This window comes from Centroberyx gerrardi, chromosome 10 (assembly GCF_048128805.1).
Source record: "Centroberyx gerrardi isolate f3 chromosome 10, fCenGer3.hap1.cur.20231027, whole genome shotgun sequence".
Classification (NCBI taxonomy): domain Eukaryota; kingdom Metazoa; phylum Chordata; class Actinopteri; order Beryciformes; family Berycidae; genus Centroberyx; species Centroberyx gerrardi.
In genome coordinates, this window is record NC_136006.1 from 26,567,859 (window position 1) to 26,588,982 (window position 21,124).

The following is a 21,124-nucleotide window of genomic DNA, read 5'->3' on the forward strand; positions in this document are numbered from 1 at the left end:
GAGGAATGCACACACACACACACACATGCACAGTAGCCTTAATTGAAAAAACATGTGACATATCAATGATACATAAACATCAAAAGTAAGTGGAGTGACTGCCGGATGACAAGTTCAACAATAAGTTACCAAAGCACAGAACAGGCCCGAGTGTGTGTGTGCGTGTGTGTGTGTGTGTGTGTGTGTGTGTGTGTGTGAGTGTGAGTGCCAGAGGAGCACTGATGTCACTGTATGTTAGCATCAGTGAAAACAAGGCTCAGGGTGTGTGCCTGCGTGTGTGTGTGTGCTTGCGTGTGTGTGTGTGTGTGTGTGTGTGTGTGTGTGTGTGTGTGTGTGTTGTAACAATGATCTCTGTGTCAGCTGTGAGACCAGGAGCAGGTTTCAGAGAGCAGAGAGGGGATCATATCCTGGGAGCATCAACAGTACACTTGCCTATTCTGTGTGTGTGTGTGTGTGTGTGTGTGTGTGAAACACAGAGTTGTGGTAAACAAGAAGAAACTCTGAGAAACTACTGCCGTAAGCTGGACGGATGTTGAACCAGAGGTTGTGTGTGTGTGTGTGTGTATGCGTGTGTGTGTGTGTGTGTGTGTGTGTCAGTCAGTGTGAGCAATAGGGCTCCACAATATTGGCAAAAAATTAGAATTTTGATTGTTTTCCTGAATGAATTTCTTGCAGTGCTAAATATTGTGATATGAGTGACGATACAGGCGAACACAACTTTTTCTTCATAATTTGTTTTGCAGTCTTTTTTTTAAAGAGTTATTTTGTTCAGTTTGAATAAAATGAAAGATTTTCTCCAACATGTAACTTGATTTGCATTCTTCAATTTTTTTTTACTGTTTCTTTTTTACTGTGCAGTTGTCATTTTATATTTAATACTTTTTTCTTCTTTATTTACTGATTTATGTCTTTTATTTATTGGTCACATTTTTCTTAATTTTGTAACTGTTTTGATTATATTATGAAATAATAATAATAATAAATTGCAATTTCTATATTTTTCACGTGTGCTACCCTAGTATTCCAGCCTGAATTCTTGCATGACAGCATGTATCTGTGTCCACCAGCTTGCTTGTGTTTATGAGTATATATGTGTGTGTGTGTGTGTGTGTGTGTGTGTGTCACACGGCTGGCTGTCTTTCACACGCCCTCCCAGATGCTTCCCCGATATCAATATGAAAGGCCAGATGATGCATTGTTCTCAACGTGAGGACCACAGCCTCCGAGCACATTATGAAATTACACACACACACACACACACACACACACACACACACACATACACACTTCTAGCCTTTGGCTCTGCTCTGAGCATGCGCTTAAATGTTATGGCCTGAGATGAGAGGTGTTTTAACAGACCAGTGTCCGTGTGGTGTGTGTGTGTTAATGGCTACTTGGTGGAGTGTGTGTGTGATTAATGTGTTTGTGTATGCGGGGCAAAACCATCCAAAAGGCTGTGCTTGGAGGCAACTGCCTGTGACAATTACACATTTGCACATTTCTCTCACACCCACACACACACACACACACGTCTCCTTCCATTACGTCCCAGGGACATTAACAGTAGCCTGAGGCCAATGCTTTAAGCTATGCAAGAAATATTTTAAAATATCCGCACTGTGAAAAGCCTGCTTTAATTTTAGCAGCACTTCCAGTTTCAGTCATGTGGATTGACTGTGTGTGTGTGTGTGTGTGTGTGTGTGTGTGTGGCCTTGTGTAATAAATTGTTGAACAATGTCTGCAGTAGAGTTCATTGTTTCAGTTCACTGTGGTTCACCAGTACAGTATGATTCAGATCTTAAACCAGATTTAACATTACAGCAGCAGCTCCTTTCCCTTTCTAGGAAGAAAGGTCATTTGGACTCTAATGTTATTGGGCTATTGAAATATATGGATACATGTCTGTTCAGAAGACTTATAAGGTTTTGATAAGTGAGGTGGGATGCACATATGAGGGATTGGTGCCAGAAACATGGCTTTTGATGAGATCTACAGTATCTTATCCAACTGAGATCACAGCCAAATGAGGCAGCGAAATGTCTTTGTCTGATTTAAGCTCGACTTCAAATGGGTGGAAGCAGTTTGGCTCTGTTGTAAAGTTAGTGAAAGCCTTCCTAAGCTCTTCTGGCTGCAAGTTCTTGATATGCGCTTTATCTCTGCTGTTGGATGGAAATCTGGTATTTCCATAAAGGAAGCTTTTCAGGAATTACAGTAAAGTACAGATTACGTCCGATCCCATGGCACAGCTGTGGCGATGATATAGTTTTTCCTTAATATGAGAGGATTGCCGGGGTTCACAGATAAGGTGTGAGGATTCATAAGTTAGATTTTCACAACAATACAACTTTTACTTCCGTTTATGAATTGAATACTGCTTAATAAAGAACAGACATGATGAACAACACCATGATGCAGTTTGATAGTGTACAGTGGAGTGAAGTGTCTCACCTCTTACATAAATTAGATGAATTTTAAATAGATTTTGTTTCAACCTGCTAAAGTCACCTTATGCTAGCTTTAGTGTTAGCTAGCAGACACAGCTAGCATAAACAATTTAACAGTGAAAGGAGCGCTACTAAGGATATGAGACATAATGTTAGCATATTACTAATACTAAAAATATTATGTTAACAACATGAACTGAAAGGAACGCTATTAAGCATATGAGGCATAATGTTAACATGTTACTAATACTAAAAATATTACATTAACAACATGAAGTAGCTGACTGCTAACATTAGCTAACGTTATGGATCAACATCATGGATGTTCCCTTCAGTCCAGTTGCTGTAGCCTTTCATTTGGACCTTCTCCAGCTCTGCTCATCTCTCCACCATAACAAAGAATAATTTTAGTGTATATTTTATTTTTTTTAGTCCAAAGACAGGTTGAGTTTGCCTCTGTTTCCCTCTGCTCCGCTCTCTTCCTGGTGGGGTTTCCCACCCCGAGGATGACGTAAATAAAACATGGCCTCCGTGTGAATAATGCAAATTGTTGAAGGTGGCGACTCCTACCCTGAAAAGCAGGCGGGCGGCGGCGCTCTGTACCAGGCGGAGGGGCGTCCAGAGGTGCCGATAGAGAGCGGTGTCCACCATGCCCGGGTCCACGGCGCATGAAGTCACTGGGAACCCTCCACGCTGCAGCTCCCGTTGCAGGTGGGAGGAAAATAACAGCTGTGCCAGCTTACTCTGGCAGTAGGCGCCATGGGCTGAATAACACTGGCTGAAGAGAGAGAAAGCGAGAGAGTAGAGTGTCTCATATTTGTACATGAACAACAATGAACTGTGCCTTTGTACGCATTTTGTTCAAATATAACAAAACACAGGTCATTTTTTGTTTTTCCATCAGTTTTTCCCTCAAATCAGTTAATCATGTATGGAGAGAGTGTCATGTATGCCAAATGACTTGTATGCAAAAAAGTCTTGAGTGATGTTCTATGAGTTATGTTTGCTGATAAAAAAATAATAATAGCATCTAAGATAGAGTTTCACACCGTATGAGAGAACGCCATGAATCAGGGCTAATGATAAGGAAACATTGAATGATTTTGTTAACGGGGGGGAGGTCACACCGAAAATGGAATAATCTGGCAGAAAACCTTAATTTTGCTGTTGTCATTCCTTTTCTCACTTTAGATCCATCATTTCTGCACGTACACCAGCTGACTGTTAATGGCTTCTGTTTCTTCCCCTGCGCTATTCTTGTGTTTCTTCTGTGCTTATGCATCCTTGTTCCCTGTGTCTACCTTAGTTTTGTGATGTCTTTTATCTGACTATACAACTTGTATTGGGATACTATAAGATAAGATGTCTTTAATATACACTATATGTGTGTGTGTGTGTGTGTGTCAGCCTACCTGCCATTTAAGTCATCTAGCCTGATCTCGCCGGCGCGGTGGGCGGAGGAGGAGACATTGACCACGCGGGAGCAGGAGCCGCGTTTCCCACAATCCTTCAGTGCGTCCAGGAGCAGCCAGGTCAGCAGGAAGTGGCCTAGGTAGTTGACCCCCAAGTGCTGCTCAAACCCATCTTTGGTACAGCCCTCGGGAACCAGCATGACACCCGCTGACACACACACACACACACACACACACACATAAACACACAAGCATTTCATGCACACAAAAGCATAATTCAGTAATTGTTTGAGGATAAGTGTGGATGTATTCCAAAAATGGTGCATAATACCTTTAGGAAAAACGCCAAATCCTTAGGTAGGTCAGACGTGCTTGTTTTATTAAACATGCTAGATTCACGTACGTACACTTAAACAGAGCAAACACAACACAGCACACGCTCTCATGAAAATACAACACTCACCTTTAAAAAAAAACTGTGGTGAGTTTATAGTGACTTTATCATACTTTATGGTATTTTTTATCTGTAGCATCACTACACTATTCCAATAGGGACTTACAGTGTGACTGTGGTCCTCAGTGAATGAAAATGACAGCAAAATCCTCTGGTAGGTCAGACGTGTTTGTTTTATTAAACGTGTCAGATAGAGGCTACTGTATCTGTACACCAGGGGCGGACTGGCCATCTGGAGCAGTCCCATGCTGTGTGTTAGTTCTGCTGTAGACTGGCCCGCCGGGTCCATACAGGTGTGTGTGTGTGTGTGTGTGTGTGTCATCACATCCCACGAGTCCATCTTTCTCCCCCCAGCCACTTTACTTTGTAAATTGGTATTGGTACATTCTACCTTTCGTATGCTGAGCTGACAGTAACAGATTGATTGTGTTGTGCATAAATGTGTCGACCTAACAGATGAACATTATGCTGCCTTCAAGGTGCTGTCAGAAATATCAGAATTCCGAGTTGATCGCACATGAACCATATAAAGAACAGATGAGCCCCAAGTTGCTGAGATGTGACGTTTGTGGGCAAAGAGAAATGGAAACCTTGTCAACAACTAATGGCAAAAGTGATGTATTTTATTATATTTTGAATTAAAATATATCATCCCATGTATAAAATCCCAAATTCATTTGAAAGATTCTGAAAAAGTAGGCCATATTATGTGTCCATAATGTGTGGAGCGGGGCGGTGGGTGGAGTATCTGTGGGTCAGTTGTTTTTTTTTATACACCAACATGACATATGAACGTGACGCATAGCGGTTGGCTGAGGTAAGTGTCCGTCACTCACCATTATTGACCAGGACGTTTAGCGGCAGGCCCCGCCCCTTGAAGCTCTGGACGAATCGGCGGACAGACTGCAGAGAGGCTAGGTCCAGCTCCTCGAACTCCACTGGAATGGACACACACACACACACGCACACACACACACAAGACAGAGCCATTGTAAACGGATTATTTCTGCTAGCCATTTCGGTGGTAAGACATCAAAGCGTGTATTAATCATCTCTTACATTGGGCTCTGCAGCTCCTTACACTACAACACTGGCAGCACTCCGCTCCCCTCTCTCTCCGGCACATAATATCAAACCTAATACTTCCTCCTGAGCTCCATCAAAGCTTAACACACCGTTATATCAGGGCTAATGTGTGATAAGACACAGGAAAGAAAGCAACGGGCCGGGCGCCGTTATCGTCGGAGTGTGAAAGTGAGCGTGAGTGTGTTGAAATTACTTTTGGGATGAAGAAATATGGAGCGGCTGACTATTGTGGACCCTCAGAAAGCCGTGCACGTGTTTCTCGTGCACACACTGAGATGAACGTGCCCTTTAATGTCCAAGCAGGAGCTAAGATGATGTACGGTGTTGTAATAAACCTTTGCAATGAGAATTCCCTCCACTATGGCCAGTAAATGATAAGGGATTATATTGGATGGTGTCTGTCCCGGCACATCATCTCACTGCTCTAACCAGTGGGAGTGTGTGTGTGTCACAGTGAGTGGACCAGCACCAGGCTGTCAGGATCACTGTCTTTCTCTCCCCCGTCACCATGTTTGAGCGCGTGTGTGTGTGCGTGTGTGTCGGTGTGTTTGTGTGTGTGTGAAAAAGTGCATGCATAATGTCTGTCCTGACGCTCATATGGGACCGCTTGCTGTCTGTCTATGGAGCATGATGTGTTATGACAGGTTGAGCTGAGTGTAAAGTATCTGATGTCGAGTAGAACAGCGCTGTGTGCTCAGCCAGCCTCACTGTTAATATAATAATTCACATTTTCATTAAAATAAATAGCCATTTACTCTCTATAGCCGATTGCTATGACACAATAGTGATTCAACCTATAGCCAGTTCATGAAAGCTTTTACATTTGCTGTTCTAAACACCCGGTGTCTGGTAGGTCTTTCCTGGGAAAAACACTTAGAATTTGTCTAAGTTGGTGGCAGGATGAACTAGTGGTTTGAGAGGTCCCCCCCTCAGCTGGAGGGGCCCGGGTTTGATCCCCCATGTGTCCACACCTGCTGAAGTATGCTTGAGGAAGTCACTTAACCCTTATCTGCTCCAAGGACACTATAGCAGCCGGCTGACCCTGCACCCCAACCAGAGGGAGGGAAGATAATTTCCTCCCTCTGGCACTAATAGATCAAAATCACATCAAATTGCCAGCTGGGACAATATCACTGTGAATAGCAATGTGTTATAAGGAATCAGTATTAAAAAATGCTGTCGGTCATAACCGGTATTATATAACTGCAATATTTCACACAGACAGTCCCACACAGTATTCCCTGGTAAAAAGTAAAGGTAGAAATGCAATGAAATTTAAAAAATATTCAAGGTTAGAATATGACTTCTGCAAATTCTGCTTAAAATTCAAACTGTTCAAACAAATTTGCTTGATTGAAACCAGAATTTCGCAGTCTCGCAATTCACTTCCGAGCCCCAGCTGGGCCGGCTGTGAATCGTTGTTTTTGGACCCGCTCCTTTGTATCTTCCCCCTCTAACTCATTCTATCGTCGCCATAAATAAAACTAAGGAAACTCACTCCTCTTCTCCCTCATTGGTGGAGTGACCTTCCCACCCCACACAGGATTGCAGTCACTCCTTATCTTCGGCCGTAAATTGAAATCTCATCTCTTAAAGAAACGCTTTATGTCCTCCTCCCTCCCCACATCCTGCTCCACTGGCTTTTATTTCACTGCCTAGCACTTCTTCTATGAAACAGGAATATTCCAGGCACACAGGAATATTTGTTCCATCCGTTTGTCTGGGTGTGTAACTTTGGTTGCTTGTAATGTTGGTGATCTCGGAATTGAAGGTTATTCTACTGCTGCACTCATTGTAAGTCACTCTGGATAAGAGAGTCAGCTAAATGGCCCTAAAATGTAAATGCACTCAAACGCACAATGATAACATGACTGGTGAGCAGACACTTGTGTTGTCAACTTTGAAGCCTGAAGTCCCATTAGTCTTTGCCGCTTTGATTAGAAATGTAACTCAGAAGTCTCGTCTGCGCCCATTTGAAGACTTATCTCTCCAGACAGAATATTTATTGAGATAAAGAATCTGTCACCGCTGTGCGCTTTGGGTTGCTTTCCAATCAGAGCCGCATTACGTCGAAAGTGTAATTGCTACGCTGAGAAGAGGAGGCAGTTTGCTTTCTGTGTGAAGGTAAAAAATAATTAATGGAAACACCATCAACGGACGTCAAAATCTTAGCGGTGGAGATTAAATTGCTGAAAATGTTTACGTTCTCTTTGTGAGCTGTTCGTCAGACTTCAAATTCGGGTTAGCCTGACGTGGGATTTGAAGGCCGATACCAATATTTTTCCCACGGTGCAAGACATGAGCATAAGGAGCCAAATTCAGGTCAGTCAGTCAGTCAGTCAGACACTTAGCTCCTAACACCAACGGCGCTCTCTCACCTCGTATTGAGTGATGCTCGTCCGCCACACAGAAGAAAAAGACCACTTCTTCCTATAAATACTGAAATATCTAAGACCTTCACCCACTGGGCAGCGTGTTCTTATACTTATACTGCTGCATTGTGTTGTGAAAATGTCGGGAAAGAAGAAACTAGACATTCTGTCTTATTTTCAGCCCATCTCCTAACTGGTACCTTGTACACAACAATATTCAATTCCTCAGCAACTCTCAACATGATGCAGTCATTTAGACCAGTGATAAGGAGTACTGTATCATAGCCATGTGGTTATCTGAAACACTCCTCCAGCCAATCAGAATAAAGTATTAATCAAGGCCATTGTATAATAGATATTAATGAATGATATTTTGAGAGCTGTCATGTCATGTTTCCTCTGGCAGGAAGAAGCTGAGCCAGTTTTGAGGGAAGTGGCAGAAACTAGTGATAGCCAGGTACGGTCTCCTTCAAATGGGGAAATGCTAGCAAAATATGAAACAAGTCTGTTTTTTTTAAAGGTATTGTTATCCATTCTATCAGTATCTTAGCAAGGACAGCAAGAGATAAAAGGAGCTAGGGTCAGGGAGACAGCAGAGAGCACCCAGACCAACCAAACCCCAAATCCAGACTGGACACTGCACCACCCATGGCTTCACTAGAGACTTTTTCTGTTTATTTTATGTATGCAGCTGTTAGTGCTGAGTGTGAATCAAATTAGAATAATTATATAAAATAATTCCATTCAAAGGTAATACAGAGGTATGTTATAAGATCTTTAATTTTATCAATTTAAGATTCAAGTTAATAACAGTATAGTGATATGTAATATTTGGGGGTAAAAAGGTCAACAGTCAAATTATCACAATACCTGCAAGTTATCACAGTATTTATATGGCCTAATTTCTTTTTGAGGGTAAATAATGATTAAAAAAACCACCATCAGAAATTGGGTTCCGGCAGTAAAAAATGACTTAGATCCCTAAAAAGATCTTCAGTACTAGAGGTGCCAAGACTCATGCCAAATAATGTAAAAATGCATGAAATTGCACATAATGGGCAAAAAAAAACTTCTGGGAGAGGAAACCCACACCCCTCGCCAAATGTCCCCAGCACTTTAAAACGAAACTGACACCCTTGTCATCAACAGTTACCATCTGGATACAAGTGTTTTAGCTATGTGCGTAATGTTATACTGAGGATATTTTAGACCATTTAGGGGGGTTTAAAAGTGAATTACTACACTACTACTATGGTACAAAGTCGAAGTCTGACATCTCATGTCTCAATCTGGACCTTCAACAAGAAAAACTACATACTGCTACTCATCCCTACGACTCCAGACAGCCTGTAGAGGGTCAAACATAATGGAGGGAGACAGGAAGAAGACAGAGAGAGGAGGAGGAGGCAGGAAAGTTGATAGAGTTGATAGAGGAAAAGGCTGCTGTGACAGATGAGAGTGCAGCCGTCCCCGATGAACGTCTGATAGCAGTGTTATCTCCCAGCCACGCCACTCATCTCTGTGTGCGTGTGTGTGTGTGTGTGTCCCACCTGTCAGTCCCGTCCTCTGAGTGGGTCCCCTAGGGGCCGGGCCCTTTCAGACAGGACAGTCATATCTAGAAAGCCCACTGGGAGTGAAATGCCATCGATCGGACTGCGGCCCGGTGCTGCCAGCCCTCAATTAAGATCCCGGTGTCGTCCATAAAGCCGAGCGTCCTCCACTCAATAACCTCAGCCCCGTCTTCAGAAACACTGACTGCGTCCTTGTCACGCTGGGATCATCTGAAACTATGTATGAGGGCGGTGACTAATGCTGCCTTCAAGCGCTGTGGGAAATACCGTAATTACGAGCTGAGCTGCATACGAACGACCCAACCACCGGTGCCGCAGTGATGACCAGAGTGCAGGGACCGGGGTGTGTGTGTGTGTGTGTGTGTGTGTGTGTGTGTGTGTGTGTGTGTGTGTGTGTGTGTGTGTGTGATGCAGGGGGACCAAACCATGGGGTCCTATGTGTGGTAGGTAATTTGTGCACCCTATTATTTATTATAGCATAGTCTTGGTAACACAGTTGTTGAGTGAAAACAGTGCAGGAGGCACTTGGAACATCTCTGGGGAAAGCCACTGAACTCTACCGTTCTTCTATTTTAATTATATCCATCTATTTTACAGGTGAGACGTTACATTAAACATGTATTATTTACATGATAGGTTAGCTAATTCTTTCACCTACATAAATGGCACTAGTTATGTTCAGAGATGTAGATTTATAGTTTATTTGTTACATGTTCAAATCCTGATGAAGTTAAGCTAAGTCTTGAGTATTGGTCAGCTGTGACACATCGCCATGGTAACCATAAACAACCTCCAGGTCAGGCTGAGGGATGGAAAAAAGGGAGTGCATGTACAGTGATTATAACTGAAGGGCAACAGGAGATATTTACATGATTGAAATGTAATTTAATTTGATTTGAAACCTGTAAAAGAGAGTTATAGCCCATTGTATGCTATTTACACTCACCTTTTGTACTGTAATCTATTTTACTTTGTTGTAGCCTACTGTATATTTAATGTTCATTACATAATGAGTTGGCAGTTGGAACATCTCTGGGGAAAGCCACTGCACTCTACTGCTCCACTATTTTAATTATATTTGTCTGTTTTACAGAATAAACCCAATCTTTTAAAATGTGTCACTGAAGACCTGTACTTCATAAGTGCAACATATGCACACCAATAATTACCCAGCATTCATCAAGTCAACAACTCAAAATCATCCTTCGCATTGCTTGAGCTGCACTGAGGCTACTGTAATGACAATTTGATTTGATTTTGAAGAAATTTGGACAAGTGATGCATTCTGGCATTTTCAAAATTACACTGATTGGCCCACGGGGAGTGCTATAATTACAGGTCAAAATAAGGTGACATATTTGATTGGCCATGAGGGGAGCCACATCATTCATAGGGGGGCGACATGTTTACTATTGCCTTGTTTGTTGTAAAACATCAACCACCAAAAAACTGCTTTCGCTACATGGCCCATTTTGTTATTATTTCCAACCAGAAATACTTGAACGCACTGCAAGCCACATTTATGACTTGTGAAACCTTGAAGGCAGCAAAAGTCAAAGCAAAAGTGGTTTTATGGAAGAATGGAAGAATGATTTCTACTTCTGCTCCAGAGCTGGTGGACCGACGACTCAAATAGTTTTTTTTTCCCCATCCATTCCCTTTGTTAAACATACAGCTCGGTCCTTGCATTTCCACCAATTTGTCCCATGTGGGTGGAGAGGCAATCACACACTAGTGAGCGTTACACAACAGCGTTACACACATCAGCTCCCTAGTTTTGAACACTAACTGTGATTGTAGACTGTTCCCGTCACATCAGCGCACGTTGGGTATGTAGGAGTCCCAACAGCTTGTAGTCAGCTCGGCCAATCAGAAGTCATGTATCAATAGTCATATCCTGGCTCAACGCGCTCGGTACAAAGGATACTACTGTATACTGTATCAAACTTACAATGTAGTGCAGAATGTGAAACAGAAGGTTATGAATAAACAAACAGTTGAAACCGCTAATGCATGTTCCACATTACTCACAACTAACAGTAGATGAGTAGATGATTCATTTCCTGGCTTGGAAGCTGTTGCATCTTCCTCTGCTGCCTTTGCTGTTTTTTTTTTTTCCACAAAAAGGATGAGGGGTGGACTGTCAATTCCCTTATAATGAATCCCCCCCCCCCAGCCCCGCCCCGCCCCCCCAGCCCCGCCCCGCCCCCCCCGCCCCCATTTCCACCTGGCTTTAACATGCATCATCATGTCTGGATATGATTTAGCTGGATCACATTTGCATAGACATTAAAATCTGGTTTCTTTTTCCCTCACCAAAACGCAGAATGCCAACGCTTCTTCTTGTAATAATTACATTTCAAATTGACGGTAAACACCTCGTCTCGCTGGTTCCCCATCCACCAGTGTCCCGACGATTCATTTTTGACAGTTATGATCTGCGTGCTAAAGTTTATTTCTGTTTCGGTAGTTGGAGATACAATGCATTTACGCTTTGTTGTTATTGAGGCCAAATGCGTCTTTGACAGCCTCCGGAAGCGGTTTGGGTAATCGGTCTTGAAGGTGTCTTGGGTGCATTTACACCCTTATTTGGCATGTTTTTACGCTACAATACAAAGGATGCTTATTAACGCCAGGCAGAAAGGGGGTCAAAGCTGTTTGTGCCTTGGGATAGGCAAGTGGTTTAATTCCCCTGCGTCTGGAGCCACATGTATTCCCCCAATGGCCTGGGATCAAATCTACTACTTTTCACCTACTCTGTCCTCTCCCTCTCTGCAATCCCACTGTCTAAATAAAGTCTAACTAGAATACTAAAAGGAGGAGGAAAAAAAAACAGTAGTTTCCAGAGATGTCTCAACCCCTTTGAAATCCTATAAACGCCTCTTATGAGACCCAGAGGAGGTGGTATAAATAGTTTCACTGTGCCCTGTCTGTTAATAAAGTGAAAACAATACAGTGGTATCAAAGCATATTTGGTCTGGGCATGGTGCCAGGGTGAGATCCACGAGGAGGTTTTTATTCAGCTAATGTAGGAGAGAGGAGGCTCGCTGGCGACCCAGTCAACCTGGACTTGTACTGTTGATGGAATGATACACTCCCAAGCCAAGACGGCTGTACATCCAATTCTGTTAATATAGTAGGGCTGTCTGCGCGGCGCTGATACACTGCGCTGTCACCATGATTCACACACACATGCTGGAAGACACACACAAAGACTGCAGCTTTAATACAAATAGACCCTGGCACATACATGTCACACACACACGCAATAAAAGATAATACACAAGAACATAGCTTTTTGCACAAATGCACGCACTCACACAAAGACACACTCATGTACAAACACACACACACACACACCCCAACAAGGTCACAGTCTTTTGTAAACAGACTCCAACAGAGAAGCTAAGTGGCAGATTCAATTACTGTCATTACCCAACAAAGCAAAAACAAAGGCAAATCTAAAAATAATGTTAATTGGAGTGAATGAGCTCTGGAAAATTGCACGTTGGCAAAACACTGTGGGTCTGCAGGAAGGGAGCAGCTCGGTTACCTAAGCTGAGATTTTAATGTGTGTTAAACACACACACACACACACACACAGATTCCCTAGCTTCACACTGTTAATCTAGGCCTATGGTTTGAGGCAGAATGTGTTACTTTCAAGTGCACCGTGACTAAAGTTAGTGGACAGACAGTGCTGCCTGTGGCAAAAATACAGAAATACCCCTTATCTGTGTGTGTGTGTGTGTGTGTGTGTGTGTCTGTGTGTGTGTGTGTGTGTGTGTGTGTCACGCAATACCTTGCGTGTTCATAATTTAAAGTAAAATGCCTTAAGCCTCATTGACTAAGCCCACTTGCCGTCTAAAGTCATTAGCATATTTCCATAGGATTGCATAGAGGTGTTCTAGGGACAGTTCATTACCTTGCCTACAGTGGTTCATCAGGCAATACACTGCAGTATGATTGCAAATGGGGACACACACACACACACACACACACACTTAGTTACATTCTACACAGGTGCACAAACTCATACATGAAACACACACACATAATCAAAACAGCACACACTCGCATGTAAATACACACGCCTAACAGAATATCATTAGAATATTCCTATAATATTACTATAGGGACTTGTGTGTGTCTGTGGTATTCAATAGTGAGTTATAGTGACTTTATCATACTTTACACTGTTTTTATATCTCCTATGGTATCACTACAATATTCCTATAACGACTTATAGTGTGTCTGTGGTATTCAATTGTGAGTTTGGTATCATTGTAACATTCCTATAGGGGGAATTACAGCATAGTGTTGATGTGATATGTGTATAGTATCCTTCTAAAATCTATTATAGGATTAGTATAGTTCTTTTTCATACGGGACATACTTGTAGGGCTGAGTATCAAAATTCACTGCTTTTTACAATTCCGTTGCTTTTGCTTCCTTGCTTTATTTTTCATTGGAATGAATAGCAGAGAAATCCCATTTATTGCTGCCCTTCACACAGCCAATAGCTATCAGTGTTGCTTCAGGTACATATTTTATGTACAAGGCCACTCGCTACATTCCAGATACAACAAAACTCCACTAAACGCCGTCTTAGTGCGCGATGTGACATGAAATTACTTTTCTGCCTCTCACAGATAACCAGGGCCCAGCCAGTCAGAGATGTGGTGCTTCCATTTAAATGCCTCCAGTGTGATGTGATATTGAAAGAGTCCAACTGTACACAACACAGCCGGTCACGGCCACAAGCGCTTGTCGGCAGTGTAATAGAGACGCTCAAATGCTAGCGAATCGTGAACATGATCATCATTTATTATCCTTCAAGGGCGTCCTGGTGGCTCAGCTGGCCAAGTCGCACACATGACACTGTGATGTCCTGGGTTCCACTTCAACTGATTTTGGTTGGAAATAATAACAAAATGGACTCTAACAAATCCGTTTTTTAGGTGGCTATTATTACCTCCGCCAAGGAGGTTATGTTTTCGGTGCCGTTTGTTTGTTTGTTTGTTTGTTTGTCTGTTAGCAGGATTACGGAAAAACTACTGGCCCGATTTTCATGAAACTTCGTGGAAGGGTGTAGCATGGGCCAAGGAAGAACCCATTACATTTTGGAGCGGATCCGGATCCGACTCACGAACAAGCAATAATAGCACGAACCTTGGCGGAGGTCTGCGCTCTCCGAGTGCCCTTCTAGTTTTATTTTAGAAATCAATTAACGGCAAACTGAGGAGGAGAAAATGCGTTGATGTTTTATTTAATTTATGAGCGAAACATTGTTCTATACTATCTGCAGCTGTCTCTCCAACATCCAGAGGACAATTTAAAAGAATGCACGAAAATGCATGACTAAAATTTATACATACAAATATAATGCTAAAATACATCAATTGTTGAATTGTTGTAAACGTCCACTTTTCCATTGCATTTAGCACTCTGTTGTCATTCATGTGCCTCAGTGTGTAAATCTGATATTTCCGTCAGCACTTGAGGGCAGCGTTACTTTCTATCTCAGGCCCAGAGCACACTAGAGGATTATCAAGCAGATTAACACCAAATGTGGCCATCCCAACAATCGGGAGACTGATGGTCCGCCCAGATTATCTGGTAGTGTGAAGACTTTACAGCAATGAAAACAAACCCGTTTGGTATTAATATGAAATTCAAGGTGCTGAGACTGTATCAGTACAGCACGTTTATGCAATATCAAGTCTCATAAACGTATGACCACACCAACATGTTTAACACGAGAATTTGATCTGTCTGACTGCATTGGAATTCATCTCTACTTCTAACACATACACACAGAGAGAGAGAGAGAGAGAGAGAGAGAGAGAGAGAGAGAGAAGACATAATATAGATCATCGTCAAAAGTGTCAAACTGATGCAAATTACATGAAAACAATGTATTTTAAGAGGAACAAGGGCATAGGTTAATATTTTTCTGAAAATAAAATGAATTTTTGTTCGTATTGGTGGTTGTTTGCCTTTTGACGATCACTGACTGGTGCACACACTCGTCACCCTCAGACTATCAGTACTGTAGTGCAGGTTCCATGTCAGGGACCCCCAAATACACACACATTAGGTCACAGACCTCCATCTGATAAGATTTTGTCTCAGGGACCCATGTGGGAAAATGTTTTGTTGTTGAATTATGCTGCCTTCAAGTGCTCCTTGTAAACTTGTACTTCCGAGTCTTTGTTACATCTTGGCTAAATAGTATTTGCAGCTGTTGTCTCGTCAACACATAAAGGATAGTTTATAAGTTTTTATAAGTTTTTCCTGCATTGCAAAATCTTGGGCGTGCTGCCTAAACAAAATTTTGAACCACCTACGAAAAAACATGAAAATTGAATTCAAATCTGCTCAAAAATTCCATTTAAATACTAAATAAAATACTATATTTGTTCAGTTTCCATTAGAGCTGCTGTTTTACCACTGTACCAAGTTTTGGAAAAATTGGCAGATTGGTTATGTCTAAACTGGAAATGAGCTCTCCAGTGCCTCCATGTTTGGGCCAATAATGGAGGGTTTGACTCTTCTTCTGTCTGCTGATGGGCCACAAAGTTTGATGGTGTTATGTGAATCCGTTCGTACGTTATATGCCTTTTTGTGAGAAGCCACGCCCACTGCTACACCCCCCTTTGGCCAGTTGGTGTCAAAAGTTCTTCCTTGCCCCATGACCAATCGTTCCACAAAGTTTCATGCAAATCAATCGATAACTTTTTGATATATAGACGGAATGGGGTGAAAACGTACATACGTAATCCCCGTCCAACTCCGCTGGTGGAGGTAAAAAGCCTGTTTAAGAGGAACAAGAGTGGACTGTGATGTGATGAACTAGTCCACCAACAGAGGGCGCATGCCATTCTATCAGTAGAGACTGGAGAGGAAGCCGCAGGTGGAGTTAGCCAAAGTAAACTGTATGGAAGAAGTTGCGCTATGGATAACAAGAAGCGTACAATTCATGACTTCTTTCAGTCTTTCAGGAAAGCCAAGGTGATGTTGCAAGTGTCCAGTTAAAGTTTGTAACGTTACAAAGCCAGGGGTTTGGTTTAAGTTGGACGTGCTGACAAAGCCACGTTCACTTGGAATTTCTTTATTTCCAACAGCACTTGAAGGCAGCATTAGTATTATAGTATTCGTAAAACTGTCTACACTGTACATGGGCAGATAACAACGGCTAGAGTGAAACCTATGATTAGACCAGTCATTCTTATACATTCTCTAATTGGCATAATGTGTAATGAATTAAGTTATAGCGGAGATTAAACTGCTTCTCATTTCGCACATGGACCGCCTGAGGGTCCCGGAACCCCAGTTTGAGCACCGCCGCTGCGGCCTTTATTGCAGCTCGACTCCTTCTATTTCTCTTTCCCCATAACACAAAAAAAAAAAAACGTGCAAACACTAGGAGGGGTGCCAAAGGACGTTTGGACAGAGATGTTTAAAGCTCCTGCCTCACATACTAATGAGAATCCATTACCTTCTCATTCCCACACACACTCACTCACACACACATTCTCATTCAGGGCACAGGCATCTGGCTACAGACACCCCCCTTCCTCCCTCCTTGTCCCCTATGCCTCAGTGCCTGCCAATTACAAAAGGAGTAATCAATTCCACCACGGCCCCGTCTAGGGAAATCGACTTCAATGACACCGGCTACACGGCCGCTGTCGCTGTACCTGACAGCCACTTACACACAGCGGAGGGACCCAGCTGGCCCGCTTTCCGCTGCAGGGCCAAACAGGGCTAACCGGGGCCCGCTCCCAATTAGCGGCGCTCCATTTCCTAACATACATAGTTTTTGTTTGTTTTATTTGTCTCTGTATACATACGTTCCGCTGCTGCTGGTGTTCTGCATATGTGCTGTAAGTCATATATTGTCACACTTTTCTTTCATGTGTTTCTACTTCACAAGTTCAAGTGGCGGAACTGTCGGCTGTGTTATGTGTAATGCCCCCATTTGTTCTACTCTTAATTATGTCCTACTTTTCCTTGTTGTATCCTATTTCTATTGACTGCCGCAAGCATCCAATTTCCCCACAGGGATCATTAAAGATTCATCTCATCTGATCTTACTCCCCACTAAATTGGTAAAATATATTTCCTTGGTTCTTTTTCCACTTGTTGCTTGATTTGTCAGCTGGGATTTCAGTCGCTTTATCGCATGTTCTCAACCAATGACTGATAACCATTTTAGCATATACAATATCAAGGTATATATGATATATATGTGGTCACAAGGTCTTTTGGCCTAAAATGGTTAACAATTATTACATATATATCAAGAAGCAGATGGAGCCAATTTGTCGTGACTACTTCCATGCTCTCGCAGCCATTCCACTCTAGATTTATAATGTAACAGGAGCCTGCAGTCAGCTCCACCAATCAGAAGTCATGTACAGTATTAACACAAGAGTCAATGAAACGTAACAACCCAAACAGGTTCAATATTATAACCAATCTTTTAACAATTACAACCAAGATGAGTAACTTGCCGATTCACACTTTGACCAGCATCAGACCTGAGAAAACCTGATAAAACAAACATTATATTTATCATGTTTTTATGTTGCAGATTACCAGTACAATACAATTTAATCCATTTAGCGTCGGTGCTGATAGCTGATGTAGGCATGGGCGACTTTTTAATTCACCAGATCATCTTATAATGACAAATGCCGGTGCAGTCAGTGTGCAGAAATCAAACCGGCAGAAGCTCCTACACCGTGTCGCACCAGTGAAACTGGAAACTGGCCCGGCCCTATTGGTCATGCCTGACTGTTTCTGGTTTTGGGCGGGTAATCCCCAGTGTGAAGTCTATTCATTTCTGTCTAGTGTCATGACAGGCCACATAATTACACCGTGGTCACAACTCTCCTGCGCTACAGCCACTATTAGACTATTTGAACTTTGACAATCTGCAGACTGCCAAAAACACAACACATTATTACATTATTATTTCACATCATAACACATTATGGCATTACAGGAATGTCACTTCCAACTGCTTTGCTATTATCAGATGACCTGGCAAACAATAGGCAATTTGCACTGGATTTTTTTACTGTCCGGACTTGTAAATTTAAAATTACGGATGCCTATTTATTACAGTTACAGGACCTCCACTAATAGTAATAATATAGTCCAAATTGTCTTAAGCCCTATTCGCACAGAACTAGTATTATCACTTTGCAAATCATAAGCGTGGCAGATTTGCGCGGGACTAAAATCACAGATGATCTCCGCAATTATTACAAATCACTTCGCGCCCCCCGTGGAAAATGGGCTAGTGACAAGCCGTAGCGGGCCGCTAAAGACTCAAGGCCCTTCGGTACAGCGAAGGATGACTTATGAGGCTCCTTAGTCACAAGAATATGGTGGAATTTATGGTGCTGCGAAGGTCGGTCAAATCCATTTCTCAACATGCGAGTTATAGTGACCAGTGTAACCTTTGGTCAATGGAATAATAAATCTCTTCCTTGCTGTCATTTGTCTCCCCTTCCTCCTCCTCCTCGTATTTCTCTCTCCTCTTTAGTCCATCTCTCTCTCTTCTCTTTTACAGTGTTCCCCCCCCCCTCACATTTGCTCATATATACGTATATGAGCTGCATACCTACAAGTGTGTGTGGACTGCATGGCTGTGAGCAAGCAAATGTGTGTGTGGGAGTGCGTGTGTGCGTGTGTGCACGCACAAGTGTGTGCATGTGAGTGGTATACCTGCAAGGCTGCAAGTATGTGTGTGTGTGTGTGTGTGTGTGGTAAAGCCTGTAAAAACAAGCCTGAGGGACACACTGCTGCAGCTCTGCCCTTTATCTTCAAACGTTGGCAGAACAAAACAAAGTGCAAAAATGTGTGTGCGTGTGTGTGTGTGTGTGTGTGTAGACATATTTGCAGCGTTACCTTTGGCCTCTTTGTACTCTTCGCGGATCCTTCTGACTGCTGTCAGACCCTCCTGCTCATCCCTTCCACCTGAGAGAGAGAGAGAGAGAGAGAGAAAGACAAAGAGAGAGAGAAACAGAGAGAGAGAGAGAGAGAGAGAAAGACAAAGAGAGAGAGAAACAGAGGGAGAGAGAGAGAGAGAGGTTACTACAGTGTCTGATATGGCCTTACTAGCTTTATTACAATAATCATTTAATGTATAAACTGCTGTTTGTGACTGTTTGTGACTTTGACTTGTGATGCGACTTATACAATGTAGCCTACATCTTATAAACATGCACATTTGCGTTACTTTTCTACACAAGACATATTAATAACAACATATATTGTGTTAAAATGTATTGTCATTAACATATGTTGTACTGAAAAGTAACACAAATGTGTGTTGTCCCAAAGACACACAAATATGTTAAAAAAGACACACTTTTTTTTTTAGAGTGTAGTAATAGGTGGACAAGCATTATTATCAGTATCGATAAGCAGCATGGATAATGGCATCACTAATGATAAAAATTGATAGTATATCAATTAATAGTATTGATAAAATCCTAACAATACCCAACCCTAGTCTGTGTTCTCATCACTTAACAGGTAAGTTGACCAATGTGCCAAAAGCTTGCTGTGCTCCTTTAAAGTTAGAGAATTTATTTTAAGACTTTTTCAGACTTTCTAAGCACCAGCGGATACCCTGGTGAGAGATACAGTGATTGACACTCGGGACAGACATTTTGTTTATCGAGGACGTCTGCATACAAATGAAGCCCGCCACAATGAAAGAGAGGAGAAGGGATTTAGAAAGAGAGAGAGAGAAAATATGAGGGAGAAAGAAACAGGAGAGAGACAGAGAGAGAGAGAGAGAGAGAGAGAGATGGAAAGCTGGTCTGTCTCATCTTCTGATCCCCTTCTCCAAGAGTAAACTTCCTCCCAAAGCAGTTAGATGCGCGCTCACGCACACACACACACACACACACACACACACACATAGATACACACAGGCACGCACAAAGACACAGAGACACAAATAAACACAAACTCTTGCTCTCTCCACACACATACTGATACAAACACATACACACACACACCCTCTGTCCACACATGCTGGCACAAACGCACACACACACACTTTCTCTGTTCACACACACATGCACACACACAAAACCCGCTCTTTCCACACGCAATCTCTCACTTTCTCTCTCCACACATGCATCTGAGACACACACAAACAAACACACGCTCTCTCCGCACAGGCAAACTAGCACACACACACACAAATAGACAAACTCACCCATTCCATCCACACACACACACACACACACACACACACACACACACACACACACACACACTAATCTTGGATTATCATGCAGGCCTTTTCAAGGGCACTGCATCGTTTGGCCTGATGCGCCGCGGTTCAGGCAGGGCTGAAGGAACACGGCTCTTCTGGGTGAACGCTGCATGAGGGACACACACAAACACACACGCACACACACACACACTTTCCTAACAAAATAGTAGATCTGCAACAGGCTACTCTGCTGAACCCACAATCACAAACACACTGCGTATGATTTAACACACACTTTTTTGCACAACCGCTCTAGGTCAAAGCTTTCCATTAGAATAGCCGCTGATTAAAAATTTGCCCTTAGGAAATAATTTGCCTACTAAATATTTTGGGCTGGGGGGTGGATATTAAACACATAACCTAATTAATTCATTAAAATAATCTCGCCGGCTGCTGAACAAATGAACGAGCCGAGCATGACAGAGTAAGAGGGTCTTAACACGCAGCTCATACCTGGAATATTATGTTAACAACTGT

General features: G+C 42.5%; 1 protein-coding gene across 1 annotated transcript in view; it reads right to left on the reverse strand.

Moving 5' to 3' along the window:
* Positions 1–21,124, reverse strand: part of LOC139911360 (polyprenol dehydrogenase) — a 31,940-nt gene that overhangs the window by 183 nt on the left and 10,633 nt on the right. The window contains exons 3-6 of the mRNA XM_071898882.2: positions 19,264–19,332; positions 5,147–5,248; positions 3,857–4,064; positions 3,015–3,222 (exon numbers count right to left, since the gene is read on the reverse strand). Coding sequence (XP_071754983.1) covers positions 3,015–3,222; positions 3,857–4,064; positions 5,147–5,248; positions 19,264–19,332 — 587 coding nt within the window. The remainder of the gene's footprint in view (positions 1–3,014; positions 3,223–3,856; positions 4,065–5,146; positions 5,249–19,263; positions 19,333–21,124) is intronic.